We start from the raw sequence: 23,724 nt of genomic DNA, 5'->3' as shown, positions 1-23,724 counted from the left end.
GTTTGAGCCCAAACTTTAATTTGGCTCAAAATTGATTTGAATTGGGTTAGGCCGAACGACTTTAATTACTCGATCAATCCAATTTATAATTTCTACAATGGGGTTGGACTTTCATTATAATGATGTGACAACTCGTGATTAGTCGAAATTTCTTATTCAACAAATTGATTTTGTACAATGAAAAGTATTTTCGTAGAGAATTTAAAAATAACAAAAGTGATTTTAATAATTTTAAAATTATTTTCAAACACGATTATCAAAATTTTACACTCACTAAGGTGAATAGGGCAATATAGAAAATTGACACGTTTTAGTGCTACCCCTATCTAACAATGTAGACGGTTATCTCCATTATTTACAAAAATGAGGACCAACAACATTATCATCGTGAAATTAAGGTAATCTGTAATAAAACGTGTCTTTACTTTATTATTAAAAAAGAAAAAGAAAAAGAAAAAGAAAAAGAAAAAGAAGGAAAAATCAAGTTCTACTGAAATTACATCGTAAAGTGGGGCTGCGTTTGTCAAACGCGAGTGAATTTGCTAGGGTTTAAACAGTTGGGTTGGGCTTCGTGGATGGCATAAGGGACAACAAAGCCCTCCTCCTCGGCTGCTCACTTCGCTCTCTGAATCCGGCACCAAAGCTCAGCAGCTAGCCGGTACACCCATTTCTTTTCCACTCAGTATCGGCAATGCCTCCCAAAGCTTCGAAATCCAAGGAAGCTCCAGTTGAACGACCTATTCTTGGCCGTTTTTCTTCACATCTCAAGATTGGAATTGTATGTTCTTGCTTCGATCATTTTGTTTCTCTTTTAATTATCTGGATTATAGTGGATTCCCAGTCATGCATTGATTGATTGCTTGGAATGGCTAAGAATGAAATTTCATTGAACTGTTTATTTATCCCGAATATTAATCCAGGATGCGAGTGCTCATTATGATGTTCTGTTATGAGACTACGCGGTTTATAGTTTTCTAGTTTACGAAGTTGATTGAGTTTGTTTCTTATTAGTCTTTATTTATTCATTAACTTAGCTTTTGATTGGTTTAGCGTATGTTTGGAAGTTATGCATCTTCTTCTGCTTTTAAAACTCTGGATGGACCTGGCTTTTGATACTCTCTGCACTTTTTCTGAAAGGCTATTATTGTTGTTAACTACTGATTATTCATCTTTTCAGTTTTGTGATTGGTATTTGTTTGAGATTTCAGGTTGGATTGCCTAATGTTGGCAAATCTACTCTTTTCAACACACTCACAAAGCTGTCCATACCTGCTGAAAATTTCCCTTTTTGCACTATTGAACCTAATGAAGCCAGAGTAAATGTGCCTGATGATCGGTTTGAATGGCTCTGCAACTTATACAAACCTAAAAGCGAGGTTTGTTTACTGTTTCCATTTTAAGTCAGAGATGGAAAGTTGTTCTTTATTTTAGTTACGTCTAGTAGAATCGAGAATTTGTAGAGATCCAAGTGCTAGTAAGTAATGTTCTGTGCAATACTAGACTTCCATATGCATGTTGAGCTCTAAAGCAGTAAAATAATTGCACAATATCTAAACCATCAATAATATTGTCATATAAGTTTGTTATTTAATGCACCGTTCCATCCGCTTGATTATTTTTGTTTGATCAATTTGATCAATTATTTTTTGTGAAAGAATAATCTTCTATGACAGTTATAACTAGGAGTTTCACGTGATAAGATTTCGTTGCGGTGTCAAAGTTTTGACAGAAGTTCATAAAACATGAAATTGGAATCTTGTGCTAAAGTACAAACCCCATGCACAGGAAGATTCACTATCATAGTAAGAGGTCTGCAAGCCCCGGAGGAAGGCATAGGTGTTTGACGGTTGATGATATTTAGGAGCATTGAATGATTTGCCCTATCCATTTTCATCTCTCTCATAGCTCTATTGTTGTTTTCAAACTATCCTCTTACCCCTAAGAATGATAGTTCTTCTCAAAGAAGCGTGTTTCAGCCTTTACGGTATATCTTTGGGTTGAAAAACGTGATAAATACATTGGATTCATTATTGAATCTATGAAGTCCATGGACAGGGAAGAAAATGTTGTTATATGGTCTTTTAAAGGTGGAAAAAGGGGTTGGATAAGTTTCCTAGGCATGATGAATAACTTCAATGAAAACCTGCCATTCTTGTTTATTCTGGTTGACCTTGGAGGAGGCGATCAATTTGGATGTTGTTAAAATTATTACATGCAAATGCTTCAACTATGATGTTGAAAATCCTTCTTTATTCTGCTCGATCATGAAGGATTCGATCGATTCGGAATCCCTTTCCTCAACATTTACAGAATCTCAAATGCCAAGTCTAATACTGTTCAAAATGTGTGGAATGGAAATGGTCGGGACTTGGGGCTTAGAAGAAACCTCTTTGATAGGAGTTGGATGAATGATGAAGATTAGCCTTGCTGCTGGAGCCCTGTATTCCCAAGTTGCTCTAAATAGTATCAACACCTTTGCTATGGTTCAAAGAAGATTCGCTAGCTTGACTTTTTCCCTGAATATGTTTGTTATGTGCTGCAGTAGTGAAGAATCGATCAGCCATTTGTTACTCCATTATGCTTTGCTGAAAATGTGCGGAATCAGTTTAGACAGTTGTTTGGACAGCAAGGGTGTTTTCCTAAGTCCATGAGCTTGTGGTTGCATGAAGCTCTTGCTGGTGGGTTTGTGAAAGATAAGTCTAGGGTTCTTTGGAAGAATGTTGTGAGAACTATTTCACGGCTCATTTGGAAGGAAAGAAATGTGTGGGTTTTCTCTGATAATTCTTGTTCTTTGTCCTCTTTTTGTGATACAGGTTGTTTTGTAACCACATCATTTTGGTACCATCAATTTAGACTGGAAAGTCTTTTTGTAATCCTTCCTTTGAGGAAGGGGTTGTCTTGTCCCCTTGGCACTTAGGTTGTTCTTTTGTGGCTTCTTGCCCTTTTTGAATGAATTCCTTTGCATCTCATAAAAAAATGACGTTGAAAATTGTTGGCATGATTTCATTGGCCTAAATGATCACTTAACCCTTGCAAATTGGATGGAGCCTTGCTGTGGGTGATCTCATTTACATTTGGTTACTCTTCATAAATAAAAATTGGATTACTGTCAATGATTTGTTTTTCTTATGAAAAATTAGATGTTACTCTTTGTAAAGAAACCATGTTTATCCCCCTTATGGTGGTTGGATGCCTAGTGGTATTCAAATTCAATTGACATTTGGATTTATGGAATTGGGATTCTTTCAAAGCTATCAATGAAGCTAGAGGAGGTTTTGTTGAGGTTGTTAAAAGGACTCAAAATAAGTCGCACTTCTGAAAAGCCCTAATCAAAGGTGGAGGTACTTTTGTGGGTTTCTTTCTGAGTTGGAATTTCTCAACCCTTTGCTCTGGTACTTTGAAAGGGATTCTGGAGAATTTGCTTTTTAGAATTTATCATACGAACAAAATTCTTTTACATTTTTATTTAGCAATAGTACTATGTTACTTTGTACAATATCAAATTCAATTTAGGTTTTTGTGTTACATCATTCTGAAGTAATCTTAATGTATAGGTTTCGGCATTTCTAGAAATCCATGACATTGCTGGGCTGGTTCGAGGAGCTCATGAAGGACAGGGGTTGGGCAATAGTTTCTTATCGCACATCCGTGCTGTTGATGGCATTTTCCATGTTTTACGTAAGATGTCCACATCAACCATGCCCTATACTTTGAAGTTTTGTTGCTTGTTTTCAACTGATTGCATTTATAACTGATTTCATTTATAACTGATTTTACATTAATCATTCTAGATGAGGATACATCAATAAATTTATTTCTTTTAGAAAAACATTCTAGGGTAAGATGTCCACATCAACTGTGCCCTGTACTTTGAAGTTTTGTTGCTTGTTTTCAGCAGATTGCATTAATAACTGATTTAACATTCTCGATGAGGATACACCAATAAAATTTGTTTCTTATAAAAAATAACATTCTAGATGATGACAGTTTGATTTCATGCACAGCAAGCATTAAACCTTTTCTTTTCTTTCTAGGTGCATTTGAGGATGCAGATATTATCCATGTTGACGATACAGTGGATCCTGTTAGGGATTTAGAGGTTATCAGCGAAGAACTACGTTTGAAGGTTTGCCTTATTTTGCAATTTTGGTTGTCTTCTAAATTTGAATGTCGGTTTTGAATAATTTAATTTTTATAATTTACTGTCAAGTTGAGAACAGGAAATGCTTTGCACTCTCAAAAATGAGATATTTTATTTGTTTTAAGAAGTAAAACGAAATCTAAGGTCCCTCTTCTATCATGCCATCACCTAGTAGCATGGATGACATTACAATTTACATGTACCACGGATCTAATGTTTGACATCCCCTAACATTAAGTAGAAGATACTTGAATTACGTTGCCTCCTCTAAATACCAGTTATACAAATTTACAGTGCCTGATATTCTATAAAATAATAAAGTTAATTGTTTCTTGTACTGTTTGCAATATATATATATATATAAATATATATAGTCTTTTTTAGTAGGAGGGAGAGGGGAGCGGTTCATCTTACTTTCTTGAACTTTAGACATGCAAACATTGCTGGGTATCTTAGGTGCTTTATGGCTTGGACATTTTAGTTGAAAAAACATGCTTTCTCCCTAATTTTTATTTTTTTTAAATGTTATTGTCATTTCTCCTCCTGATAGCACCTCTGAAAATGTCTTATTCATTAAAAACTTGTGCCACACCCAGGATATTGAATTTATTAAAAATAAAATTGAGGATCTTGAGAAGAGCATGAAGAGAAGCAACGACAAGCAGTTGAAGATTGAACTTGAATGTTGCCAAAAGGTGTGGTTTACATATTTGGAATTCTGTTATTCTTTTGATGTGCTTTCTCTTCATCTACGTTCTGGTCCAATGTACTTTTTTGTACTCTTTAATATTACCATAGTCACTAATTGAAGGTTAATTGAAATTGATGAACAAAAACAATATTATTAATGCTCAAGAAGCTAAATTGATAAATGTAATTACGTTTTCAGGTCAAGGCATCACTTGAAGAAGGCAAAGATGTTCGTTTAGGTGATTGGAAAGCTGCTGATGTTGAGATTCTCAATACTTTTCAGTTGCTCACGGCCAAGCCTGTTGTTTACTTGGTAAGTCTTATCACGTTAACAAGTATCTCTGTTATTATAACATATACTTATTGGTTCTTTGTCATCTTTATACTTTTACTAGATAATCATATCATTTTCAATTCTAATCTGTTATATTGATTAAAATATGAATGTTTTCCCAAATTCCGTGTCTTAGTTTTGTTATGATGTCTTTTATTATTTATTCTTCAATTGAATATCCAAAATTTTAAAGTATGTGTTTTGTAGAAGTAGATTGCTCTTTTTCTTTTATTCAGAAACTGAAGGACCTCAAGGACTATTTAAACTTCGATCAACTATCACTCTTGGTAACATTAATTAAACTCAAGAGACTAGCGATGCTAAGGTCATTGAAAGGCTGGATGCTGTGGAGGAGGAAAGAGGCCTTAGCCAAGATGACCGAGTAGCCTTTAGTGTGGGCCTCCTCCCAAGATCTCTCAATCCTGAAACCTAGGTTGTTAGAGTGAAGCACTTGGCCTCCTCCCAAATAGAATACAAAATCTTTTAGCAGATCATAGAAATTCCAATAAAATAAATCTATGCCTTCAAACCCAACTGCATGATACAAAGACAATTCTAAGTCCTTTCTGCCATATCAAGTTTTATTGTTGTCTCAGAGGTTGAACCATGTAAACCTATAAGATTGGAATTAGATAGATGCTGGATTTTGACATTTGAAGTCAATTATGGTGCTGTGGAAGTAATTGGTTTTTTTTTCCCTCATTGATTATTCAGTAGCCGTATGCAGCAATACTTATTGATAAAGCTATGGACGATCTGTTTTCTACTCCTATAATTTCTTCTAAAATGCTTTTATGACCTGAATGATATTTTGATTGTGCTCATATTTACATTTTGTAGGTTAACATGACGGAGAAAGATTACCAAAGAAAAAAGAATAAATTTCTCCCAAAGATTCATGCCTGGTACATAATCTATATTTTGCTGTATATCTTTTCTCATTTCCTACTACCGCCTTGTTCATGTGCATGCAAATGTATGTACCGTCAGATTAATTTATTAAAGAAACAATCACCTAATTGGTTTTTGAGGTTTGAGTAGTAGGTCTAATGGCCTGTTTAGTCTTCAGTTTCAAAATCTTATACATGGAAAGAGGGGAATGTTGAAAGGGGAAAAGAAAAGGAAAGCCCAAAAGGAAATGGAAAACAAGCAATAAACTAAAACCCAGGTGGGGAAGAGAAAGATCTTTGTCGGGGGTAAGTGAAACAGGGGAAGATTGAAACATTGAAGAAGCACAGAAGAAGATGTAAGAAAGGCATGATGTCTTTGCCCATTGGAGCTTCCGACATTGAAGGGATGAGCTTCATTGCTCAAAAAAAAAAGAGAAAAAGAAAAAGAAAAAGAACTTAAGGGCCGAAAGTGAGAGACGGAGAGGGTTTGAGGAGAGGGAAAAAGGTGAGGGAGAAGGGGATTTGTGAAGGTGGGGTCATGAGTCTCACCATCGTTAAACAGTGCTCATCGGAGATGAGAGAGCTGAAGGGTGGGGAGGTGGGGGTGCAAGGAAGAGAGAAGATAGAGGATTCTTCTTTCTTTCTTTCTTTTTTTTTTTTTTTTCAATAGTCAAATCATCTATTTTATTATAAGATATGTCATGCCATTTTCTGTTAAGTTGCTTCAGGTGAAGGCTACAATAAACTGTTTCCTAGATTTTAGGGATGGAGGTGTAAGATTTTGAAATCTATGGACTAAATAGACAGACCTATTACTCAAACCTCATGGACAAAAAGGTAGTTTTCCCTTTATGACTTTCGTGGAATTTGCTTGTTTTTTTTTGTTAATAATGTGCAGTGTCTGCACACGTTACTTCCTGATAGTTGCTAACAAATTAGAAAAATATTGCTCTTGATTTTGTTTTAACATGCTCAATGTTAGATTTTATTGATCCCGCAGTTTTATGCAGTTTTATGCTTGCTATTCTATCGGTGGTATTTATTATTCACTTAGTTTTCCCTGTAGATCATATAATCATCATATAATCATAGTTTGGTTTCTTCTTTCCAATAGAACAAATTTAATATACACTGTCTTGGCTCACTTACCCAATATTATGCTTATCATTTCCTTTGATATTTTATAACTAGAAGTTTTGTTTTTTTATCCCTCTCCATTTAAAAGTCTACGTATTTGAATTAATTTCTCATTGTCTAATACATGTGCTATTTATTTATTAAGAAAAGTGCTATTTATAGATTGAACTGCACGCAGAAAGCAATGTGTTTTATGTTAATGTCCATTTTTTTCCAATGAAAATGTCCATTTGATTCCTTCTCTCTGCTTTCCTCCCAGTATGATGCTACTTGGACTTGCATTTTAATTCTCTTCAAGTTCATCTGGAATTTGCTTGTTACAAATAAAATAACCCTTTCCTAATAACAGGGTGCAGGAACATGGTGGTGAAACAATCATTCCTTTCAGTGGCGTGTTAGAAAGAAATCTTGCAGATATGTCATCGCCAGCTGAAGTAGAAAAGTATTGTGAAGAGAACAAGATTCAAAGGCGAGTTTCCAGTCTTGGCTTTGTAGTGCTAAGGACTTTTGGTTGGGGGGGGGGGGGGGGGTTTGGGAATAAAATAATTTAGTACTAATTACGAACATGGCATCAAATAATGATTTTAGTATGTTGATCTTCTTAGGACTCTCAGTCCTCCATATTATCCGCACCACAATGAATCATTTTGTAAGGGCGTGGAAGAAGCTAACTTTCTTGTCAAAGATATTAGTGTAAACAGCCCTGAGGGTTCCAAAGACCTTCCTTGAATGTGTTGAAGGGGCAACTTTAAGAGATGAAATAGTACTCATAAGAAAAACAAAGTCAGTGATCGGCTGTCTAAATGCAATGTTCCTTCATAAAGTGAAAGAATCCCTTACTTTTGCCACAGACACACTAGGAGATGGAGAAAGAGAGAAAAAATGTGGAAAATAGGTCCTTAAAAGATGCACAAGCCCAATTATCCTTCCAAAAAGAAATCCAAGTGCCCTTGCCCAATTTAAATGTAGCAAGAGAATCCACTATCTTCTAAGTGAATACAATATTGTACTTGATTGACGTGTATGGAAAAGTACTACGAGTTCTAGTTCACGCTACAGTGATTTTTTATTTTCAAACAAACCCATCTACTCTAATTAAATAAATTGCTTACCCACATACGTATTCTGTTGGCATACAATGTGAATATCTATGCTAACAAGAATATGATTGAGGAAGGGGAAAGAAAACCTGCCCAACTGTAAGACTAAACAGTGTTACTTTCACAATGATTTTGAAGCTTCACATTGTATAATAATGATTTGATGCAGCACTGAACATGATTAACATTGTTGCAGTGCCCTTCCCAAGATCATAAAGACTGGGTTCTCCGCGATCAATCTCATATACTTCTTCACTGCTGGACCTGATGAGGTAAAATATTTATCATAATTATTTACATGTACATATGCTTTATGCTTGTATAAATTAAAAGTTATTCTAATATTACAAACATTATTACCATTTCTTGCCTTTGATGGTTGAAGTAGTGAGTATCGATGTTTTCTTTGGTTCTATATATATGAATGAGATTAGAGCCCTAGGACTTAGGAATACAACACTAAAGAAGCATGCCTTCTCTCTGCTGAGGATGATAATCTTGTAGACTTGTAGTTATCCAAATTATGGAAATTATTTATCTCTGGTGTTGAACAGGGTTAAATTCAAGCTTTGGGTCAGCTTTCCTCACTGAGGTCTACCCCCGTATCTTCAATAATTTCTTATTTGGGTAATTCTTATTTGCTCAATTTCCATTTTTACGCCCCCTCGTCAGATGGGGAAGCTTTCGACGTGTTGGCTCTAGTCACTCTTTTGGAGAGGTCCATCTCTGCTCGCCACTGGGGCAATGGAGATACTCGTTTTTGGTCACCCAATCCCTCTAAAGAGCTTTCTTGTCATTTTTACCTTCTCTCCTGGGTACACATAACACTCCTAGAAACCCTATATTTTCCTTGTCATGGAAGATAAAAATCACCAAAGAAGATTAAGTTCTTTGCTTGTCTGGCTTTACACGGGAGAGTCAACCCTATGGACTGCGTTCAAAGACACTTTTCCTTTAACCTTGGGCTGTAGTGGTCTATTCTTTATAGGGAGCCACTTGAGGATTTAGATGCAAGTTTGCACTATTGATTTAGGACTTCTTTTCGGAGACATTGGGTCTGTGTCTTATGATAATATGGTTCTCATTTTATGATGGACGTCTTATTCTATCTGGCTTCTGAAATAAGGGTGTTGTACCATTTGGCTGGCTGGTTTTTGCCATTTTACGAAGGAATGAGAGAAATTTTAGGGTACAGGAATGAGAGGTCATTGAAAGAGGTGTGCCCCTTACCGAGTTTAATGCCTCTCTTTAGACATTTGTTTCAAAGGACTTTTGTAATTATCCTCAGAGTCTTATTATATTGGAGCCATTTTCTTTATCTTGTTAGATGTTCAGGTGCCGTTTTGGGCATTGTTTTTTTGTATTCTCCAATTTTGTACCCTTATTCTCAATGAAAGCATGGTTTCTATAATAACAATAACAATAATAATAATTCTGTTCAAGTAGAGGATGGTTGTAATGAGTAATAATGATATTTAAGCCAAAGTATTTATTTTATGATGTCCTCTCTCATCCCAAAGTAGACGGTAGTAATGGCCATGAGCTATGACATATACATCAAAGTTTCATGATGTACTTTTCTCCCATGCCTTTCAGATGAGTTTCCAAGTTCATAACCAGGTTTGACCAAATCTTAGGGGTGAAAACTAGATAGATTCTGTCAGTTCTGGAAATTTAACTACTGAAATGATTGGTTCTTTACACAATGAACTAGATAACCAAACCAAAAGACTTTAAATTCTAATTGAATTAATCCGATTGGCTCAGTTTTTCGTACTTGTTTTCTATGTTTAACTACTGAAATGATTGGTTCTATGTTTTTCGTACTTGTTTTCAAGTCTCACCCCTTCCTTTTAAATAGTTTACTCACCGTCCTAATTACCCAAAATAATAATAATAATAATAATGATAATAAAATTTTAATCACTATTAACAACGTCAACCTAATTTGACTAATTTTGTTTGGTTTTATTTAATTTGATTGAATTACTTCTCCCAATTACTTGATTCTTTTGTCATAGTATACAACACTTGGCTAATTGTCTTGATTTAGTTATCACCTCGCAGGTTCCCCCCATCCCCCATTAATGGTTGTTTACTGTTTATGAGATTTCTTCTATCTTTTCATGTAGAATACCTTCTGTTCGTCTCCTTTGATTGCTGCAAATGTGGCAAATTGTGATTGTTTGCTATCTAAGTCTCCTATTTATTGCTGTCATAACTTTTAGCTTGATCTAATCCTGAATATATGTACCTTTGCAGGTGAAATGCTGGCAAATTAGGCGACAGACAAAGGCTCCTCAAGCTGCAGGGACAATTCATACGGATTTTGAGAGAGGGTTCATTTGTGCCGAGGTTATTCTGAGCCTTTGTTGCTTATGTTGTATTTAAACATAATCGTAAATTCAACTGTCAGTAAACAGAGCCCTCAAGTTTTGGCCGTGTGATTGTTAGATCGATTGGGCTTTTTGACCTTTTTCATGCCTTTGTTGGTTTTTTATTTCTTCTTTTGATATCTTTTTTATATTTGATTTTTTTTTTTTATTTTGTAACTTTGAAATTTTTGTAGGATATTATCCTAATTTTTATGTTGGTTTTAGGTCATGAAATTTGAGGATCTCAAGGAACTTGGCAGTGAGACGGCAGTCAAGGTACATATGTATATTCAATCTTGATTCTTGCTGTATTAGAAACTAGAATTTGGATTTGAAGCCTGAATTTTAAACGGGTTTCCGACAAATGATAAAAATATATATGATATACCATAATTAATCATCAATCAATTTCTCTCCATATTTAACAACTTACAAAAAGCAACTTTATCATTTTTTTTTTCGAGTTCAAAGTTCAACAAAATATAGAGGTGAGGAATTCAAACTTTGAGCTTTCGGTCCAGGGGTAACTTTAATCAGTGAGCTATGGTTGGGTTGAATATTTTTACACAACTTCAAGGGGATTGCATTTTGTATTAGAACTCAATCTCTAATCAAAATAAGTTCCAACCCGAACCCGAACTGAGTAATGACACAATGACATGTCTATCATATTTATCCTTATTTTATCTGGAGTATGGAAGACTGTATCTATTTTACCTCCCTCCCGTCATTTTACAGGCTGCTGGAAAATACAAACAAGAAGGAAAAACTTACGTGGTCCAAGATGGAGATATCATATTCTTCAAATTTAATGTTTCAGGCGGTGGCAAAAAATGAGTCCCCATATAACGTAATATCGATCCTCTGTACTCTTAATTTATTAGATTTCTCGAGTTCTTCCCTGCCTTTCTTTTTTGGTTATGATAATGTCTTATTAAATCAACCCTGAATTTTGGACTTAGAGCCTGTATTGAGTTGGTCTTTAATATAAAGAAATTCTTCTATTTCTGAGTTCAAATTAGAGAGAGAAACCTGCTTGATATTTTTGTTCTTCACATTTATCCTTTAGCAGTATGCAGACAAGACTATGGCCCTTTTAGTCATCTCTTAATTTTGGTTCTCTTCGTAATCTTTTAACTTTCCCATCTGAATAAAATCATATGTTTAGAACAAGTCGATGGTGGCAGCTTCCTTGTCGGAATTGATCCGACTCGAGAAAATGTTGTGGCTCGGACATCTCAAATTTTGTGCTCATGGTATTAAATTTTCATTGACATTTTGACATTTTTGTTGATGTTTCTATGAAATCATGGGTTTAACTTGTTTAAAATGTGTAAATTGTTTGTTATTATTTTAAATGTTTTTTTAAAATTTTTTTTTCAGAAATATTCATTTGACGTCATTTTATTGATATTTTCATCAACATTTTGTACCATTCAACATTTTAAACTTCAAGAGGATTAAAAAAAAAAAAAAAAAAACTTCTACAATCTTCTTATTCCATATGCCTAAATTTGTATCCTTCTAACTCTTTTAACCCTTATTTCAAGTTAATTGGAAAAATCACGGTTGACTTTTAAGGTTTTTTTTATATGGATGTGCTTTCAATAAGATTTTATTGAAAGGGCGGTTCTAAATTTTGTCCTCTCTCAAATTTGCTTAGTTTAGTTCTCTTCCCATTTCAATTCATTATATAATCACGATAAAAATAACTTGTTTGTATCAATATTAATCTTAAATTTTTAATTTTATCAAATTACAATTCAAACTTGAACAAGTATTGCGATGTTAATCCTAGAATTTAGTCTTTGACCCTCGAAAAAGGTTTTGTTTCAATATGCATTGAATTAATTATAAAATGTTTCATAGTACAAAATCGATAAAATTTTATAGAAAAACAATACTAGAACAAAGTATTTTTTTTGTTTAGAACAAAGTATTTTTTTTGTTTGTTGACATTTAAAAATTGTGGTAAATTTATTCAATAGTTAATTTGTGCATTTAAATTGATGGTTAAAAGTACAACACATTTAAATTTAGTGTTGAAAATTGAAATTGATTTTCTTTTCCCCCTTTAAATATATCATGTTAATCTAATTTATTCTCTTCTTTTAATTACTATTTAAGAAAACCAGCAAACTGCAATATAGAAGTTATTCTAACACGAAAGTTCAAACTACTAAGATTGTCTAAAAAATAATAATGGTTATACGTAACATATTAAGAATGTTAATTTACAATTATGAACTTAAAATCCATTAATCACCAATTTGCTATAATAAATTAATATATCTTCCATATGATTGATCAATTTTTGTATATTTTCGTGATCCCCACCATCCCAACAAAACAAATAATATATATGCACTGTATTGACGGCCTTATAAAGTGATGAAATTTTGAAAAATAACCTTTAGGTTGACCTGTACTTTTGGTTTAATATTTTCAGTACATCAAATTGCAAAGTAGTATGTGTTGTATAATGCCTACCTTCCTGAGTCATAACTTTAGTTCAAGTTCCTTCTTCATTTATTTAAAAGGAAAGAAAAATTACAAATCTAATCTCTAGACTTTGAAATTTGTATCTATTTGATTCATGAATTTTTAAAATTATAAAACTAATCCAAGAGCTTATTGATCTTTTTTTTCAAATTCACGAATCTACTACACACAAAATTGATAGTTTAGGTCGAACCATTTAATATTTGTAAACACTTCTTGCATCTATTGGTTTTTTATTTTGTTATTTACTTTTTAGTAGTATAATAAGTCGAGTTTTGAAAACTAAAAAAAAAACTTTTTGAAAACTTGTTTTTTGTTTTAAAAATTTGACTAAAAATTTAAGGACTTGTTTAGTAGGGAATCTGAAAACAGAAATTTAAAAACAATGGATTTAATAGAAACAGAGTTATATTTCATGTTTTCATATATGTATTTGATATCAGATTTAGAAACTGGATTCTAACTTAAACAATTGTTTAAAATTTGTTTGATACTTAATTTATAAATCATAAAACTAGTTTTAGTTACTCATTAAATATTAGTTGACAATAAACTATTATTAATTTATTTTTGAACTTGTTTTATGTTAAAAAAATCAAATTATTATTATTTTATAATATTATATAAGTTATAATACATTGTACGATACATATTTTGATTTTTTAATGGATTAAATTTAGAACATGACATACTATATTTCCAAAAGTTTTATCTTTATTTATTATAATTTTGCACTTTAAAATTTAAAATTCAAAATTTGGATGCAATGAAAATATAAAAATATAGTTTTCAAAATTTGTAATTTTCTGATCACAGAATCCAAAAACAATTTTCAAAAATAGAATTCAGATTGTCTGTCAAACACATATTTACAAAATTTAGTTAATCTGAAAACACAAAACATATTTCAGATTACCAACAAAACAAGTCCTAAATATTTAGTAACAAAAGTAAAAACTAGAATAAGGATGTCGCAATAAAACAAGCACAATAATTTTCGGAAAAAGAAAACAACCAAAAACCACTTTGAAACAGGTTTCAAAGTTTCATTTTAAACACTTTGAAAGTTAAGGAACTAAATAGACAAATCTCATAGTTGGAGAATTAAACTTGTAATTTAACCAAAAAGAAAAAAGGAAAAAAAAAATTATAAACATTTTCTTCTTTTGATATTTTAATACTAATTTTTCCTTATTGATGGAAACTAGCACATTGCCAGAAAACAAGAAGTCAATGACAGGGTCAGAGTTTTTGTTTTCTTTTCTGCAAAGCAAATGTTCATAATCTTATTTCTCTCTAACAAAATGAATAAAAAAGCTAAAAGAAATTTAGCTGTAGAGAAAGACAACAAAGAAGAAGATTTTAGGAGAATTTTTTTAAATAGAAAAATAAAGAAATTTTTTTAAACAAAATAACAAAATTTTAATCTTCTTTAATAGAGCCTGAAAGATGTATCTTTCAGTAATAGAAATTGATAAACGTTGATAGACATCGATATATATATATATATATATATATTTTATATGTTTGTAAATAATTTGATATATTTTATATCCGTGAAAATTTCTCTGTGATTTTATTTATATGCATTCCAATTATGAGATAAAGGAAAAAAAATAAACAAATTATTAGTTGCATTGATATCATGCTGAAACGTGAGATGCAGTCCTCAAACCGTGTATGAACTTTAAACTAAAAACAAAACAATTAAATAAATAACAATTTTTTTAAAATAATAATAAAATGAAATGAAAGAATCAGTAATCAAAATTAACACTCTCTAGTGCTTTGCACGTCAAAGCAATCAAATTATAAACTCAAATTTTCTCTCTATATATTACACTAAAAAATCCACACTTTTTCCCATCTCAGCAAAAACATTCTTCCCATACAACAAGTTTGAGGAATTAACATCAACATGTCTTTGCTTCGACCTTACGGTAAGGTCGACGAAACCGACCAATTGAGGCTCGACGCTAGCCGGAGGACTCGGAAGAGGATTGCTGTCATTGTTTTGTCCTCTGTTGTTCTTGTTGGTGTTGTTGTTGCTGTCGTGTTTGGTACTAGAAATGCTTCCAATAACAATGATGACAGTAACAATCAAAGTGGTGCTCTTTCAACTTCAATCAAAGCAGTTTGTGATGTGACATTGTATCCTGTTACATGTCAAAATGCTTTTGGCCCTTTAGCTAACTCGAGCCACCTCGACCCCAGTCAGATATCCAAGCTTTCGGTTCAATTGGCGCTCGGTGAATTGTCGCGAGTTGCTGATTACATTTTTTATCATGCTATTACCAATTCAACTGACAATAAGACCATATTGGCTTTGAAAAATTGTCATGAACTTTTGGACTTAGCATTGGATCATTTGAATATCTCATTGTCTTCTAGTGATATTACATTGTTGAAAGCTGTGGATGATTTGAAAACATGGCTAACATCAGCTGCTACTTACCAACAGACTTGCATTGACGGTCTCACCGAAGTCGATCCGGCTTTGGCAAACCTCATTGCAAACTACTTGAAGAACTCCACTGAACTGACTAGTAATGGACTCGCCATCGTGTCATTCTTTTCGAAGCTTACGGATTCTTTAAGTCTACGACGATTGATGAGTTATGAAGATCACCAAAGCAATGGAGATTGGGCACGCCCGATACTCCGAAAGCTGGCTCAGAGAGATATCAGGAAGCAGGCTGACATTGTCGTAGCGAAAGACAGTTCGGGGAAGTACAAAACAATCACTGCAGCTCTCGAGGCTGTTCCTAATAAGAGCAAGAAGAGAACTGTGATTTATGTGAAGAAGGGAACTTACAAGGAGAATGTTGAAGTTGTGAAGAACAAATGGAATGTGGTAATTGTTGGTGATGGAATGACTGCAACCATAGTAACTGGCAGCCTTAATGTCATAGATGGGACACCAACATTTTCAACTGCAACATTTGGTAAGTAAAATAAAGAACAGACTCCTCTAATCTTATAACTTGGAGCTATTTGGAGCTCGGAGCTTTAAGTTGGTTATTATAGTTTGTTGGTTATAATAGTCTGTATTTGAGGTGCAGAATATTTCAATATGAGTTATAATAGTCTGCATTTCGGGTGCATACTATTGTCTGGATTACAAATGAGGAGATAGGATAGTTATAAAAAAGTAAACACTGCAGGTAATGTAGATTTTAGAATAATTTTACTATAGCCAAGTGTGGGTTATAATACTCGGGAACTTCAACTATAATAATAGGAGATTCAGGGCTTATAAATATAACAGCTCACCCCATCTAAGGCAAGTTGAGGTCTAAACACCCTTTCGTTTTTTACAAAGCTTTTACAATTGACAATTCATTTCCATATGCATTTTTTTCTGTTGCAGCTGCAAAGGGAAAAGGGTTCATTGCCATAGATATGGGATTCAGGAACACTGCTGGACCGAACAAACACCAAGCGGTTGCTCTGATGTCGACATCCGACCAATCGATCTTCTACCGGTGCCAAATGGATGCATACCAAGACACTCTCTACTCACACTCCAACCGCCAATTCTACCGTGAATGCAAGGTCTACGGCACGGTCGATTTCATCTTTGGAAACTCAGCAGTAGTCCTACAAAACTGCACCATTGCACCCAGGTTGCCTCTTTTGGGCCAAAAGAACACAATCACTGCTCAAGGCAGGTTTGATCCTAATCAAAACACTGGCATTTCGATACAAGACTCGTCGATCCAACCATACGAGAACTTGAAAACTACAGAAACTTACCTCGGCCGTCCGTGGAAAAACTACTCAACGACCGTGTTTATGCAAAGTAATTTGGGGAGTTTGATTCACCCAAGTGGCTGGTTGCCTTGGGTTGGAACATCAGCACCAGACACCATATTCTATGCAGAGTTTCAAAACTATGGCCCTGGTTCTTCCACAGCTAAAAGAGTTAAGTGGACGGGTGTGAAGAACATTGACATTAAAACTGCAAAGAAGTTCACAGTTTCTTCCTTCATTGATGGTAAAGATTGGATCTCAAAGGCACAAGTTCCCTTCAAAGCTAGCATTTGATTTTGATTTGGTAAAGCTTGATGGAGTTTTTTTTTCCTCTCATTGCTACAAATGCCACTAAATGCTTTTGTCTTCAAACTTTGTTGTTTCTTTTTCTATTTTGTTTCATATTGTTCAGTTTTTTTATACTTCCTTTTAACCATTTGATTGATTGGTTTTGTAATAAGAACATATACTAAGAAAGTTCTGTCCACTTTTAGGGTTGAGCTTGAGACTTTGAATGTCTATGAGGTTTCTTGAGTTAAATCTAAGTGTAATAGAGCCTTCACTTCCCTTTTAGGGTCTCTTTTCCTTTCATTCTTGATCTTTTCAGTTGACATTTGGTGCTTTTCTTTTGTTTGTTTAAATGTTAGGAAATCTATTGAATTCAATGTAGTTAATTTGGGCATAAATGTGTTGAATTTTCAAAAGTACCTATGGAAATATCAATATATTAAAATGAAACCATGAAAGTAAACTCTGTTTGAAGATTGCAAATGGAAGAAATAATAATATGATATCATTGAAAATTTTCTAGCAAGAAATTCTCACTGATCCCTCCAAAAGTTGAAAAAAAAAAAAAAACTCTGTTGATGTACCTTCATAACTCCTCACACGTAGGAGTGTCTACGTGACGTGGCTTCCCTTTTGAACTCGATCGAGTACACCTAAGCTAACCTGCAAGGTTAGAACTTGCACCGGTGTGATACTAGCCCCCAAAAACTCCATGCCTAAATCAATGTTGGATCAAAGTAGTATATAGAAATTTTTGTTAGCTTTATCGTAGGGCTAGTTCCTCTATTTATATACATCTTCAATCTGACATACATGTCAAAATAGTATGATATGTCAACCTATCTTTCAACAGTCATGGTCGAAAGGACCTGATCGCGTTTCTAATGGCTCGGTAGTTCTTTTCTTACGAGTCGGCCTCCATCACAGGCAATGACCTAACAACCTTTCCTATTAGACCTAGTGGCCTTAAGGTAGGCTACTTCACGTGGGCTCTCGTTTAAGTTTGTCCAACAACACTATGAAAAAAGAAACTAACTAATTAAATTGGTTTTGAAACTTTTATGATTGTCTTAAAAGTAGTTTAAAACACGTCAAAGATTTGGAAATTTTGCTTAGGAATAAAATATAAATTGTTGATGCTAAAATTTGGCAACGAAAACCTCTTTTAACCTTCACTTGCTTCAACCGTAAATTTTTAATTTAGGAAAAGAAGTAACCTACCAAACAAAGAAAAACGGCTCTAATGTATCAAAGTCATAGATGAAGAAAATCTTGTAGAATGAAGAAGAAGTTAACTTCAAGTTACGCCATATATAGTCCCCAAGCCGAGGACTGAATAGCACAACTTAGTGACTAGGAGCGGAGGGAGAGCCCGTTGCACTTTGATATAAAATAAAAGGCCTAAAGTTTTTCTTTTCCAATTAGGATTAAGATATTAGCTTTTCCTTACCTTAATTAAACGAGATAGCATTAAGCATGATTCATCTAAGAATGAGTTGATCCTATACTAATTTGAACTCAAGCCCACTTTTATTTCGGACCTATTTTTGTTGGTCTTTTCTGATCTTTTAACCTATTTTGTATCCAAAATTACTTATATAACACAAAATATTTTGAAGTTATTCTTAAAAGAAATTTCAGATTTCAATACATAGTTATTATTATTGTTTTAATTTTCCATAAGCATGATTAGGCACTTTCATTGGTGAAAATATAATGTAGTTTGAGCCAACATCACTTTTCCTAGAAGAGAATCTCAATTGAATTGTTCATAATATAAGCTTTATATATATATATATATATATATATATATATATTTTTTTTTTTTTTTTCTCAGAAGTTAGAGCCAATAACTTTTCTACTTTTTCAAAATAAATCATCAAACATTTTGGGTTGACTTCTTCCAATAGAATTATGTAAAAAATTGGAAAAGAGAGAGAGAAAAACATTCATTATGCAGTTGGATGATGCCTTGTGTTCAATTGAATGTCAATCAAAACCTCTTTTTTAATGAAAACTTTTGATGGCTATTTTTGGAAGCTATTATATGTCTTGACATTCTAGAATAATTTGGCATGATTCTTCTTTTCTTTTTCCTTTTTTTTTTTTTAGTTTGATGTTCATCATTTCATTTTCTAAAGCATGAAGATTTTGTTACCCTGTAATTTCTTCTAAATTTGTGATATAATTTGATGGTTTATATTGTTAAAAGCTTTTTTTCAATAGAGGGATTGAACCTCTTACCAATAGGGTGTAAGACCGTGTCAATTACCGTTGAGTTAAGCTCTTACTTTGACTTATATTGTTAGAAGTTGTTTTTACATTTGATAATTTCTTTTCTTTATAGAAAAAATAGAGTAAATATCAATTTATACCCTGAATTTTGGGAGTTATATCAATTTAAACATCAAATTAATAATTTTATCAATTTAAACCTTGAACTTTCACAAGTGTATCAATTTAAACCTTGAAGTTTCATAAATGTATCCATTTAAACTCTTCCATTATGTTTTATATGGGTACACTTATGAAAATTTAAAGTTTAAATTGATATACTTATGGAAGTTAAGGATTTAAATTGATACTACACCCAAAGTTTAGGGTTTAAATTGATATAACCATTAGTTTAGAGTTTAAATTGATACAACCTCCAAAGTTCAGAAATATAAATTAATATTTTTTCTTAAAAATATACCATCATTGCAAAAAGCTTCCTTCTATATTGATTTTATTAACAATTTACATTTATAATTTTTAGTTACTCAAAGTCTCATATTTTCCCATTTTACAATTTCCTATTACATTGCTCTCAATTCAATTCCTCCAAGTTTTATCATGGGTTAAAATATTAGTTTGGTTTTTATATTTTAGAATTTATTTTATTTTTGTCCTCGTGCTTTCAAACGTTCAAATTTAGTCTTTCATATTTTAAATAATTTTTCGAATTAATCCTTATTAGTTTATGATTTTTTACAAAGAGATCATCTCTATAAGCCATCAATTTGCAAACTTTTGGGAGGATTTTCACATTATGTCCATCTTGAATGGACAATATTATTATCTTATCAATTTAGATATAAAAATAATAATTTCAAACTAACAATAAAGATTAATGGTATGAAACGAGTCCCAAAGTCGAAAAACAACCGTATTTAAAATTTTCATCTTTGTTGTATCTTTCACGAAAATGATTCCATTTTAAATTTCAAGTGAACATTTTCATTCGTTGTTTTCTCTCTCTTGTTGTCTCTTCCCATTATATTAATCACTTTGAAGAGCCTTTCGAGCAAAGAATGAAATTGTTTAACTTGTAAAATTGTTAAGTCGGAGAATTGTTTAGTCGTAGGTCCCAATAGGTATCAGAACTTCTCCGACCAAACAATGAATGGAGTCATTCCTCGAATTTCTATGCTTTGGATTAAATATGTCATTTGTTCTTAGCTTCCATAAAATTCTCATCTTTCTTGAAAAGATTTTGAAATTAAATCGAAAAATCATAGATGGAAAGAAAGAAAATTTTCTTTTGAAAAGTTTGATACATTTGGCTGTTATGTAAGGTATGTTTGTATAACTTTCCTTTTATTTGTGCATTTATTTCACTTTCATTGAAAAGAGTAACATATTTACATAATCAAAAGATACTTTAAAGTTTAAAGTCAATTACTTTTTGCATTGAAAAGGGGGAATTGGAATTAGTCCATTTTCACTAATAACTTTCATAGGATAAAGCCATTGAAACCACATGCCAATGCCCATTTTTTCCCCAAACTATAATAAATAAAATCTTTAATTAAATAAAATTACTTGAATTCATTTTTTTAATATCTTTTAATTGTGATAATGTTGCCCATGCATATTTAGCTTTTAACTTTATATCATTCAATCACTCTTTTTCTTTTCTTGTTTTTATTTTTCATTACGACAAATATAGGTGGAAATATAAACCTTCAACTTTAGCCACTATAGTGTATATTTAAAATAACTTTTGAAGAAAAAAAATTAAACAAACTTAATTTTCTATAAGTACCTTCAAATATGGTTAATAATTTAAAATGTGTTTAGCATGATTTTTAAATGATTTTAAACGATGGTGTTTTTTCCCCAAAATATTTATAATTAAAAAGAAAATAAAAAATTTACATTGGTTTAAAATCTATTTTGACAAACATTTTAGAGATTGATTATTATCCAAAAATGACTTTAAAGTGATTGATCGAAAATCTTCAATATAGTAAAAAAAAAAACATATTTTTAATTAATAGAAATACTTTTGAATATAGTTCAATCAATTTTTCCTTTTGACAATGTGTGGGGTGAAGGAATCAAATTATGAATTTAAGGTCGAGAGTACAAGTATTACGTCAATTGAACTATATTCATTTTGGCTAGTCCAATCAAAATATATTTATTTAAGGTGTGTTTTACCATATAAAGATAATAAAAACATGAAAATTTTCACAGATAAAAAACATGTCAAACTATTTACAAAAATAATAGAAAAAAAATACTGATCGACACAGATAGACTTCTATCACTGATAAACACGGATAGATTTCTATCAGTTTCTGTCCTCTTTTATAAAAAGATATTAAAATTTTGCTATTTTGTATAAATAATTTCCCTTGTTTTTTCTATTTTTGAAAATCTCCCTAAAAACATTGTATTTTTTTCTTTTATTTTGTTTAAAAAAAGTTTTGTCTACTGTGTTGATTAAGTTCTTTAAAATATTTTTTCACATAGACATGCATGCAATGTATTAGTTTTCATAAAATAAAAATCGTAGATTTTTCATGTGAGAATACATAAATCAACTAAAATAACGAAATAGAGAAGGTATTAAAATAAACATAACTCAATTGATATAGTATTAATACTATCAACTTCAAAGTAAAAAAAGAAAGTCGATATCCATCACCAAACTAACATAATTTGTGTTGCACGACTTTGTTGTCCAAACAATTATAACTAGAGAAAAAAAATGATTTTTTAAACAAATTTTTTCATAAGTATCTATGAAATAATCAATAATTTAAAATGTGTTAAAATGGTTTATGATTATATGATATTTTAGATGATAAGATGTCTTTTGTTTTACATTTTGATAAACAAAAATCACTTTTTAAAATTTAATTTAAAACTTATTTTGACGAATAAAAGTATTTTTTATCTATTAAAAAATAATAATAACCCTTGTTGATTCGTTAGAATCATTAAAGAAACTCATGTTTCAAATTACTATTTCCCCAGTGCACTTGTAGAAAGATTGATTGTGTTTAAAAAGTTTTCTTAAGAAAAAAAAAATATTCCAAAGGTTAGTTTATTTCAAACACTTCGATGCATATGATATACTTGAAGTTCTAAAAATTCGATTTTTTATGAAATATTTGAAATCATATAAATTTTTAATGATTATATATTATTGATACACTAACGTTATATTTAAAATAGATAAATTTGGTATAATTGAAAAAATAGAAATTAGATTTAAATTTTCTTTATTATATTTGTAATTTAAAAATAGCTAGAATTGCAAATACGTTTTTTTTCTACCATTGCAATTTTTCTTAATTTAAAATAGAGAGAAAGGCAAGAGATGAATAGATAGTAATGATTTTTCATTAACATCGGTAGGTTTTCAACGGTTTAGAGCCCATTGATAATGTTTCTTCTTTCTTATTTTTTGTTTCCTATTTTAAAAACTAGAAATAGGAACATATTTGGTAACTATTTTTGTTTTTTATTTCTTATTTCTTGAAAAAAAAAGAAACATAAACATAAACCTCTTTGATAATAGTTTCTTATTTTTCATTTTTTGTAATTTTCTCCTTATATTTTCTCATATTTTATGGTTTAAATATAATTTAATATGTAAAATAAAAAATATATATAACATGCATTAAAATATAAACAAATAATTATAAAAATTTACATTATCAAGTACACATAAGTTTCTTGCAAAATTAATAACGATAATACAATTGTTTCTATCATTCATATATTGTTAAAATTTAATTTTGCAATATTACTTCTCACTCAAATTAACGAGGTCAACTTAAATTCAACGCAATTATATTATTATGTTAATGTTCTGGTGGTAAAATATTAAAATCAACCTAAATGAATATTTTGGCAAACAAAATTTATATATTGTAAAATTATAACAAGTTTCGAATATACTAAAAATAAAAAAATTAAATTTAAAATAACATATAGACATTCATATTACAAATTTTAAAATTTAAAATTAAAAAAAAAAATTAAATATACCTATTGAAAATCTTAATTTTAAAAATCTAAATATTCAAAATTAATTTCACACATAAATATAGACAATATATATAAAAAAAGACAGAATTATAAAAGGAAGAGAGAAAAAAAGGTAAAAACTATAGACAAAAAATAATATAAAAAGGAGATGTCAAAGAATCGAACCAGGATCGTTAAGCCCAAGGGCTTGGGAACACCTACCTACAAAACAATCTTACATCGATTATTGAGCCTTATTTGAAATCTA

At 31.5% G+C, this 23,724-nt stretch overlaps 2 protein-coding genes across 2 annotated transcripts; both read left to right on the top strand.

Annotated features, from left to right (window-relative positions):
* The first annotated feature begins 437 nt into the window (after positions 1 to 437).
* Positions 438 to 11,685, top strand: LOC120083334 (GTP binding protein). The gene is made up of 12 exons (XM_039039051.2): positions 438 to 778; positions 1,209 to 1,376; positions 3,555 to 3,678; positions 4,035 to 4,126; positions 4,738 to 4,836; positions 5,031 to 5,144; positions 6,006 to 6,070; positions 7,542 to 7,661; positions 8,489 to 8,564; positions 10,555 to 10,647; positions 10,893 to 10,943; positions 11,406 to 11,685. Exons 1-12 carry the CDS (start codon positions 692 to 694, stop codon positions 11,502 to 11,504), a joined length of 1,188 nt encoding a protein of 395 aa, XP_038894979.1. The 5' UTR covers positions 438 to 691; the 3' UTR covers positions 11,505 to 11,685.
* A 3,364-nt stretch (positions 11,686 to 15,049) lies between these two features.
* Positions 15,050 to 17,513, top strand: LOC120083803 (putative pectinesterase/pectinesterase inhibitor 24). Its single transcript, XM_039039682.2, has 2 exons — positions 15,050 to 16,114; positions 16,540 to 17,513. The coding sequence occupies exons 1-2, from the start codon at positions 15,088 to 15,090 to the stop codon at positions 17,214 to 17,216; spliced, it is 1,704 nt and encodes a 567-aa protein (XP_038895610.1). The 5' UTR covers positions 15,050 to 15,087; the 3' UTR covers positions 17,217 to 17,513.
* The last annotated feature ends 6,211 nt before the right edge of the window (positions 17,514 to 23,724 follow it).

Source organism: Benincasa hispida, chromosome 8 (genome assembly GCF_027475165.1).
Source record: "Benincasa hispida cultivar pf3 chromosome 8, pf3_genome.v1.1, whole genome shotgun sequence".
NCBI lineage: Eukaryota > Viridiplantae > Streptophyta > Magnoliopsida > Cucurbitales > Cucurbitaceae > Benincasa > Benincasa hispida.
The sequence above is the reverse complement of the archived record's forward strand: the minus strand, read 5'-3'. Positions and strand labels throughout refer to the sequence as shown.